Here is a 10,392-nt window from a genome sequence, read left to right on the forward strand (position 1 = left end):
ACATTAGAAGTATACAAGTGGCCAATCGTTTTATGTTTTTTCCCACTACGCGAATTCATTCATGCATGTTAACTTGTTTTCTTTTCAAGGGTTCAATATTTCATATATTGAAATATAGATTTATGATCATCGATCGCCTAAAATATTCCCACATGTTATCAACTTAACTTTAACAAAGATTTGTTTTCTTACGATACACATACTTTAATAATCATTTTATCTAATAAAAAAATTAATATATTTTTAAAAAAATCTTAATAATATCAACTAAATTTACATATAACTTAATCCATCAACATATAATTTATAACTATACAGAATCATTATCAAAACAAAAACTTCATACGAATAATTACATACAAGTTGGGTGAAAAATTACTATGAAAATAAGTGAAAATAGGGGGGACTATAAAAATGAACTGAAAATATTAACGGCAATGTAAAGAAGTAGGAAATGGGTAGAAAAGTGGGTGAGAAAAAAAACCACACAAATAGATATCAAAATGATGAAAGTGGGTGGGAAAATAATTTAAAAAAGAGAAGAAAAAAAAATACATAATTCATTTTGTAAAACAGTTATATATTATCATCCAACCAACTACACATCATCCTCAATGATAGATTTGTTAACTTTTACCCTACCTAGCTTGTAACTTACAGTAAAGGACTCGTAAAAAAGAACAAACGAATACAAAATGATGACAACGAAGGATATCCACATAGTAAAGGACTCTCAAAACGTCAACCACAATCTCAGATTCTGACCACCAAATATCTACAATTAACTCATCTCACACAAATTGCCCAAAGTACACTATCCCATGATCTTCCCACTAATTCAACCATTGAATATTGACCATTAACTAAAAAAATTTGAAATCTCGTATCTGATTTTTTTTTTTCAGTTGAAACTGAGCTTCAAAGCATGGCAGCTTTTACATCAATTGCTGTACAGTACTCATCCACATCATCTTTACAGTCTTTGGTACCTTCTTTAGAGGCTACACGCGATCATAACTCATGGTGGGGGAGAGTGAGATCATACAAACCCACAGCAAAAATTTCACTCCAACAGAATATCACAAGAGGCTTAACAATCCAAAATGCAGCCACAAAACCAGCAAAGTCGCCAGGTACTTGTTCTGAGTTTCTCTTACTAAATTAAATTGCCATGGCACTTTGAAGACATTATAGAACCTTAATAGTTCTTATTTAAACTTTTCTTGGAGTCATTAGCTGAAGAAGACTGGAAGGTTAAGCGAGAATATCTGCTGGAAAAAAGGGTAAAGCACTAAAGCTCCATACTCTCCTGAATGCACAAACAAAAAAGCACATTTGCATCCTTAGAATTTCATGTTAAACTGAGTAAAAAGAAATTTGAAATAAAATGCAAAACATAAGGTTGAAATGTCTTTTGTATTATAATATAAATCTTTCACAAAGGGACCACCAGACTAGCTGGTCAGACAAATGCTGTGTATAATTAATAATAAATTCTAACTCTAAATCTTTGTGTAAAATTAAGGGAAGATGATATCTTGTTTGTACTATATGCAGAGTAAATATTTAAAGGTGTATGATATGATTGTGACATTGCAGGTAAGAAGTGTGGATGCAAAGGAAGCTTTCCGTCTTCAGAAAGAAAATAAGTTTGTGATTCTCGACGTAAGGCCAGAAGCAGAGTTCAAAGAGGTTAGTTAAATCTGGTGCTTCTGATTTCCATTAGTCTATCTGTTACAAAGGATAAAACTGATGAGTTTGGCAATTAATGCAGGCTCATCCTCCAGATGCTATCAACGTGCAAATATATAGGCTTATAAAAGAGTGGACAGCATGGGACATTGCTAGACGTGCTGCATTTGCATTTTTTGGTATTTTTGCTGGGACTGAAGAGAACCCAGAGTTCATCCAGTGTACGATAATTTTATCTAATCGTGCATTTTACATGAAATTCTTTCATTTCTGGCTTTCTGAAACAAATTATTTGGTTCATGATGGCAGCTGTTGAAGCAAAATTAGATAAAAATGCAAAGATAATAGTAGCTTGCTCAGCAGGGGGTACAATGAAACCATCACAAAATCTGCCCGAAGGTCAACAATCAAGGTATTGATTACTTTGAATTTCTTGTGGTTAATTGCCTATTTTCTTCTTTGGATTTTTAATTTTGCACATAGAATTTCATGCATGCAATAAGATTATGATCCGGAATTGGTTGAAGAGATTTTATGAAATGTACAATTTTTGCATGGTAATTCTGAGGCAATCCTTTTAGATGTGTTTGCACATGCACTTTGCATCCAACTTCGGATTCAGAGACATTAAAAATCAGTAGACAGGGTCAATGAGAATTATGTTATTGTAAAACATCCTACCAAGCTATTAATTGTTTAAAGTAATAATAACAACTCAAATGGTTGATAAGTAAAATCCAACCACAATTAGCAATTAGCTCTCAAAACCAAATAAGTTCTTCAACGGTAAAAATACAAAAGGGAAGTTATATGATTGTCTGCAATATATCATCTTCTTACAGCTGTACTCTGTATGTTGCATATCTTCTCGTGTGATTATGAAAAGAATTACTCTTGACTCCTCAAATGATTGATATGTTGCTCTCTGATGGTCACATCTTGATACTTTCACAGGTCTCTCATAGCAGCTTACTTGCTGGTCCTTAATGGTTATACCAATGTCTTCCATCTTGAAGGTGGTCTTTACTCATGGTTTAAAGAGGATCTGCCAAGTGTTTCAGAGGAGTGAATCTAGTGCCAAGAATGTGTGTAGTGAAGCCTAGACCTAGTTTTGACCATAAAGAGAGTGCTGATAAATGCGTATGAAGAATAGAACCAACGAATTGAAATGTCATTATTGAACTATTGCAGAAAAATAGTATGCAAGAATTACCAACAAAAATGTCAGGTTGCATTCTGTATAGATTGCATTCCTAGCTTAAACTGGAAAGGGTCCACTTATTTATCAGCAGCATCTTATCAGCATTTTGTGATTTAGCACCATGCATAAACCATGTTTCTGAACAACTGATGCATATTGATTCAATGAAAAAACCAAGTTTTGCATTCAATTCATTGCTCTCCACACCACAAAAGAATGTGGGGGAAAAATAAAACCACTCATGCGTACAAAAGTACAACCTGGGATTCCAGCAACCTCATAGAGCTTGTCATTTTCTAAACCCCTCCAAAGATTTGGTAATGGTTTTCTGCTCTCAAATTTAGCAGGTGAAATTGCCACTGCCTGCAGTCGCTAATTCTCACTTCTATCATCCTACAAACAATAATCATCTATTACATAAATTGTCAATCAAATAGTAAAACAAATAATGAATTCTAAACTTTACAAGCAACCTGAACACGATGATAAGCAAAATAAACCACTATACAGTTGTTTTTTATTGGGGGGCAACAACGATTTATTCTTACACTCAATTCTGAATATTCATTTGACTAATTCAGTTAAACATACATACCGGGTAAAGAACATATTTTTTATTGTAATGTACCCTTCCACTGGTGTGAACAGAAAACTCTCACAAAAATCACTAATAACTCGTGAGATTAATTAAAATGCCTCGTGGGCTGTCTTACAGGACAAGATCGGTTCAGCTTTACAGTATAATTTCTCCACTTGAATCAGCACTTCCCCTTGCTGCAAGACTCTCCATAACAGTAGACCGTGCCGGTAACCATGACTTTGCATAATAATTCACATTCTCCAAAAATTCAGCACCGGCCAGCACGATTGCATGAAGAAAAGCCTCGTTTTCTCTATCAGAAGACTGGTCAGAATCCATCCAGCTCAAATTCAAGCGTTTTATTCTAGAGGACAGGATCGTGTTAATTTCATATTTCGGAGGGACATCAAGGTCATATTGATTGACTCCGTTATCCACAGCATCAATTGCCTCCACAACGTTTCTGTATATAGTAGGATACAACTGGTGCACATCAGGATGGTCTTCATCAAGCTTCAGCACATTCGCAATTATCTTCAATCCAAAATGCTAAAGATGAATAGAATGAGTAATGTGTTACGTTATAGTTACTCCCTCCAGTCTAAACAACAAAAATCTCTTTAATAAAGTAAAGACTTTTTATATTTATTTTTTAATTGGAAATATTTTTATAGTAAGTGTGAAGTATGTCTTTTTTTTTTTTTTTTACTTATAAAAATCAGAGGAGTATGACATAAGAAGCGAAAAAGGGAAAAGGAGTGATGAACAAAGATCAAACACGTTGTAGACAAGCGCTGCTGAGTTTGGTGTGTAAGCCGTGTCCGAAGACTTGGTGGAAGCCCTTTTGGTGATGGTCGAAACGGGTCGTACGCGCCTCCAACGTCGACGACTGCGTCGAGGGATTGGAGAAGGTTGGGGTCCCTGGTTCGGACAATGTGAGCGCCGGTGAAGCGTTTGGAGAGGCGAAGCATGAAGCAGGCGAGGGCCTCGTCGCAGTGGAAGGTTCCGTTTGTGTGTGCCCACACGCGTCGAGAAACACGATGCTGCTGCTAACATACGAGGTTTGGGGAATATGAAAGGCTTGTGCCAGTACCACGGTCCCGCGAGTTTGATCATTTTTGGTTTTGGAAGTGCCTCTGCTTTGTCTGTCCCTGGCGCAACAAACGGGATGGAGGAAAATGCTGTCTCGAAATCTCCTACTTCACAAACAAGCAAACCTACTTTAATTTTTGTGATGATTTATAAAAAAATTTATATTATTAATATAACATTTTTTCTCATTGTGTAATACTTTTTGTTTACAAATGAGGTAACCCCTTAAAATTTGAAAATATTAAACTACCATTCCTTATGTATTATATCAACATCCTTCCAAAAAAGATTAAAAGATTATTGTAATGATTATTGAAAAATAGGAAATATTAGTTTAATTTCACATAACCTCAAAAATGATTTATGTAATTTTTTTTAATAATAATAATAAATCATTATTAGCATGTTTGAATACTTACTGAAGATAAAAAAAATCTTGGAATTTTAAAGTTATAATTATACATTTGTAAAAGATATATTCAAATGTCTATCTCACTGACTTGGTAACTACTTATTCCATTGACTCATATACACTACCATTATAAATAAGAGGGATACATGGCAGGTAATTTATCTTCTAATTGTATTAGAATTGTGATTATTCACTCAATGACTTAGGCCTGAAAGCGATTTTGCATGTATTCCCATAGTCTTGAGGAGCTTGACATACCGAGTAAGAAATCAAATTATTGTTGGGGATTAATTTGAAAAGCACTTCAAAATTTTATAAGAATATTATGTATTTGTGCATATATTATAATTAAAAGTTTAATAAATATACATATAAAATTATTGTTATCATTAGATAATTTTATTCATAAAAGATGCTGAGACAATTAAGTATGCACATATAAATCTCGAACAAATTGTATTAAGACCTCTTGAAGTTTTAGGAATTATACACAATATCCTTATTTGTTTTATGTATACAACAACCTTATAGAGGTTGTTAATATAATATATAAAAGAGTGTGCATGTAATATTTTCAAATACTATGGAGTTATTGTAATATTTTAAAATATTAACGAATGCTAATGTTGGAATGAAAAAGAGAGTAGAATTGTATGTGATTCGAAAAAAAAACTCAAGAGCTGCAAATATTATTTTTTTACATAGGTATGAATATGATTTGCTCAATAATAATTTTTTGGTATTGTGCGCTATAATATGTTAAAAGCAAGTATATTAATAAGGAAAATATAACACTTTCATTTTTTTAAAATAAATGGAGACAATATTAGTAAAAAAAAATGTGAAATTCTTGACATATAAATCATATGCTACTTTTATTAACTTACTAAGACAATAATAGTTTTTTTTTTAAACTTAGCCTATTAATAAAAAGACTTTAATCAAACACTAGTAATAACTTATTTTAATACATTTCCAGCAAAAAAAAAAAAAACCCTATTTGAATACATTAGTTAATTGACTTGTGAATTACTTAATTATCCTGCCAAACACGCGTTCTTGCCGCGTAAGTTATTAAGGTCGTTAAATGACGTAACAATACCTCATTAGTCATTAGACAGTAGTTTGAATTCTTTTGCAATAATTTATTATTTTAAAATACTATTATGATTTATTACAATATAATATTATTAAGGTCGTTAAATGACGTAGTAGCATCAGTTTTCTTGTTTCTTGAGAATTTTAGGATTCATTTGATTACATTGATATATTTTTTTGGTGAATGATCACAGGGATATAATAGAATAGGATAATTACTCGTTCTACAGTAAATTAGTTATTTGGTGTATTAATTCATCAATTATTCTTTCTTCAATATTTTCAAATTTTAAAATATTAAAAGCTTATTGTTAGTTTTTTAGTCATTAACATGTTATCTAAAAAATACACTATCAAAAGACTATTTTATTTTAATCCAAATATTTGTGTCAATTTTTTTAGGTTATTTTGTATCAATTTCTTAAATACGAAGTCGTGTCGTGCGCAATCTATCAAAGTAATCAAATTAAACACTACAAGTCATACCAACAATGATGGATTAGTGTTTTAGTATTGCATAATTATATAATTATTAATCTGTTTCATTTCCTCCAAGTCAAAATTTCACTTTATAGGCAAAAATATATATGTTTTTTTATCTGTTTTTCTTAAACAATGATGAAAGGTCTGAGAAATATTTTATTGACATTGACTACTTACGCTTAGACCTTGGATCAAAACATTAAAAAAATGTTAAGTATTGAAATACACTCGTACCAATAGGAGGTAAGGGCCCTCATTTCACGGTTTGGATTTAGGTTTTGTTTTAATGTTTTGATCAAATCCTAATGAGACCGCTACCAATGTATGTTCAGTAGTTCTTGGCTTCTTGCCTAGCCAGCTAGCTAATGGAATGAAAATAGAGTAGTCAACAAGCAAACATTAGGATTGCGAAACTTGTTTTGTTCCCGCCAGGTTTACATATATTTTTGGGCCATCTTCTTCTATGGTTACAATTAATATGAGTAGGACCTATCCACCTCAATTATCAAGATCGACTTAAGACTTGTTGTACTCAGCTCATCGAACTTCAAGCATGCTCCACCTTTGAGGCAAACGCAGCCCTGATTTAAAAAATTCGCCCCAATTGACCCATATCTAACCCCCATCCAAGCACAGACTTGTGCATGAACAGAGCAGTCTATCTATATTTTTGTGGTCAAAAGAGATCATGTTTGTTCTCCATCACCATATGTCACAAACTAAAGAAAGTCGAATTGAATTAAGAACGCGTATCCCAAATGAAGTTAATAAAATAATTCCTAATTGCTTCATCTCGCAAGAAGAATCTTGTTTTTGAGGTAGAAAATCAATCAATTGACCCAAATGAAGTTAATAAAATAATGTTGATCGTAGAAAGGAAGTTAAAGAATAAGTGATGCATTTGATATGTGTTCTTATCAACGGACTAAACAAAAATGTGAGGTGTAGTTGCTTCGACCTTACCGACCTACCATTATTTTTCTTTGTAGATACAACAATATAATTTCTAACTGCAAAAAAAAAAACTCGGGCAACTTGGCAAGCAACTATACATTTTTTTGTAGAAAATAAAAAAAGGAAAGAAAACCCGATTACTTTTATCCGACCCGAGTCTAGATACGTGGAGCCTCTTTCTCTATGGGCCCCGAATAGGACTCCTCTTTCCTCCTACTTCCCAAACGCAAAAGCCCATACAGCTTCCGGAACTCCCTCACCGTGTGAACACTCTCCCTACATATAACCGCACCCGGTTCGTTATCATCGCTATTCCGACCCGACCCGCTTTGGCTCAACCTCTGTCCCTCTGAATGGACCTGCAAGACCGAAATAACGGTTTTCAAGGCCCGCGTGGGAGAATTCCGGTTCGATATCATAATCTCGCCAACCTCGGCCGGGCTGAGCCGGGCCCCGGTCTGAAAAACCTCCTCCACCTGAGGGAAAAGCTTGTGCTCCTTCAACCCTAAGTAACTACTCGCGAGAATCTTAAAGGTGGAGAAATCACATAAGGGAAAGTGTATGTGAACGTCAACTCTCCCAGGCCTCAGAACCGCTTGATCAACTTCGTCCTTAGTTTCGTTCATCGTGAAAACCATCACGCGCTCTTCTCCGCAGCACGATACGATTCCGTCCATGAAGTTCAACACGCTCGATAAGCTCGTTGTGTTTGACTTTGACTTCTCCGTGAGCAAGCGATCGAGGTCCTCGATAACGATCAGAGACTTCGCCGTCGTTTGCATCAGCATCACCTTCCAATCGGCGCCGTCGGTGAACTTCGAAACGTCGACGTCGTAGACGTCGTAGCAGAGGAACTTCGCCATCGCGGCGACGAAGGAGGATTTTCCGGTGCCTGGCGCGCCGTAGAGGAGGTAGCTCCGCTTCCAAACGCGGCCTAGCCGGTGGTAGTACTGCTTCGACTTCACGAACTGTTCCAGATCGGACTTCACCTTGTTCTTCAGCTCCGCGTCCATCGCCACCGTCTCGAAGCTGGCCGGATGCCTGAACGGCGCCGAGCCCCACTCGCCGGTGCCGGAGTTCACGTACATCGTCACATCCTTTTTTCTTCGCTGCTCGATCTCGTCCGCGACGGAGAGAATGTGCTGGAAGTACTGCCGGAAGACTCTGCGCTTGTCTTTCTTCTTTAGTCGAAGGACAAGCGCGTCGGCGCCGCCGGTGGCGGCTGCGGCGGCGTTGGTCCAGGAGAGCTTGGCGCCGAGGAAGGTATCATGAACGGTGTGGTTAGGGTCGAGGTGGAGGAAGATGTCGGAGGGATTGGGGCCGGAGAAGAGGTTGGTGTAATCGGAATCTTCAACGGAGGGAAGGGAATCGAGGTAGGTGAGGATTTTCCGGTAGAGGCTATTCTCCTGAGAGTGAAGATTATAGCGAGGGATTTTGAAGGATTGGTGAAGGTGGAGACGGTTTTCGAAGGAGAGGAACCATTGGTTGAGGATGTGAAGTGCAGAGGTTTTTCGGAAGAAGAAAAGGATTAGAAAAGAGGAAGATAGGAAGAAGAAAAGGGAAAGCATGTTAATTTGTGAAATCATGCATGCGTTGGTTTGGAGTTTGAATAATGCGAGTGTTGTTAATGAATTGAATGTCTTGCAGTTGCAGCAGGGTACATGATGCAGCTGAAGGAAGGAACTTTGTATGAGAGAGAGAGAGAGAGGTTTGAAAGGGTCAGGTCTGTGCCGGCAATTTTATTATTCTTCAATCGATATAGGTAAAAACATGTGTTCTTATTTGGTGTCTTTGATTTTCAAGCTTTTTGACTCTTGCTAGCACTGCGAACACATTTCTCAACTATCGTTATAAGGATTTTTGTAAGTCTTCTTTTTAAAATATTTAACTTATTTTATTTTTCTTGGCATATGTTAATATATATGGGCGAATGATGATGACTTCTTCTTATGATAGGTTGCTCACATGATTTCATAAAGTGGAACTTTACAGAAAATGACACGGTTACAGGTAAGTAAGTTGTCTTAAATCAACCGTGGGTACGTATTTATGTCGTAATGTATGCTGCTATGCCATTGCCAACTATTGAATTGGGGAAAAAAAAAAACAGTAGCCTCTAACTAATGCATCCTAACATGTTGCTTCACATAGAAGTCACTTAAATTTCTTAAGGTAGTCATTTTGGGTTTGAAGTGAAGTGATTTAAATTTTTTAAGCATATAATTTTGAATTCGATATTAAATTTTGTGTATAGAAACATATTAAAAGGTTTCTATTTTAACCCATTGAAAAATAGTTTTATAGTTTAATTTTGATATATTATTAATGTAAAAATTTTCATCTAATTAAAAATTATTTTAAATATAATTTTTAAAATAATTATCACAAAGATTAATAATTTTAAAATTCATGTATTTTTAGGGTAAAAAATTATACACGACCTATAAATCAAAATTATATGATTTTTTTATATAAAAATCAATCAATTTAGTATAGATAACATTTGAGATTGAATCGCATAACTCTTCATGTGAAAATTTTACATTATCAAATTGTATGAAAAATTAAAACGAGCAACGTTATTTTCATCAGTATACAACCCTGTGAAGAAGTTAGTCCCAAGTGGCATTTCACTTTAGCATGTAATACATCTAACATTTTTGTGTGTCCAACGTGTATATTTCTTTAGAGGTAGTTTTATTCGAATGACAATCTAATGTGGACAGACACTTCTTCCAACAAAATTTGAACCTCGATCAGTTACGTTGTAAGGGATTAATTATTTCTGCTAGACTCAACACCCATTAATTATAGATCTAACATTTAAAACTAAGGATTGTGTAAATGATATTTATTTTTCCATCCAATTATAGAAATTGA

General features: G+C 35.0%; 2 protein-coding genes, 1 long non-coding RNA gene and 1 pseudogene across 3 annotated transcripts; 1 reads left to right on the top strand and 3 right to left on the bottom strand.

Moving 5' to 3' along the window:
- The first annotated feature begins 820 nt into the window (after positions 1-820).
- Positions 821-3,009, top strand: LOC114415589 (rhodanese-like domain-containing protein 14, chloroplastic). Its single transcript, XM_028380357.1, has 6 exons — positions 821-1,133; positions 1,237-1,283; positions 1,600-1,692; positions 1,775-1,913; positions 2,002-2,104; positions 2,647-3,009. Exons 1-6 carry the CDS (start codon positions 926-928, stop codon positions 2,759-2,761), a joined length of 705 nt encoding a protein of 234 aa, XP_028236158.1. The 5' UTR covers positions 821-925; the 3' UTR covers positions 2,762-3,009.
- On the bottom strand, positions 892-2,647 carry LOC114415590. The gene is made up of 2 exons (XR_003667381.1): positions 2,533-2,647; positions 892-1,309 (listed from the first exon to the last, which is right to left on the bottom strand). It is a non-coding gene; the product is annotated as an uncharacterized LOC114415590 (long non-coding RNA).
- Positions 2,943-4,684, bottom strand: LOC114415588 (annotated as a pseudogene).
- A 2,751-nt stretch (positions 4,685-7,435) lies between these two features.
- Positions 7,436-9,371, bottom strand: LOC114415591 (AAA-ATPase At2g46620-like). The gene has a single exon (XM_028380358.1). It carries the CDS (start codon positions 9,096-9,098, stop codon positions 7,671-7,673), a length of 1,428 nt encoding a protein of 475 aa, XP_028236159.1. The 5' UTR covers positions 9,099-9,371; the 3' UTR covers positions 7,436-7,670.
- Positions 9,372-10,392: the final 1,021 nt, after the last annotated feature.

Source organism: Glycine soja, chromosome 6, assembly GCF_004193775.1.
Source record: "Glycine soja cultivar W05 chromosome 6, ASM419377v2, whole genome shotgun sequence".
In the NCBI taxonomy this organism is placed as follows: domain Eukaryota; kingdom Viridiplantae; phylum Streptophyta; class Magnoliopsida; order Fabales; family Fabaceae; genus Glycine; species Glycine soja.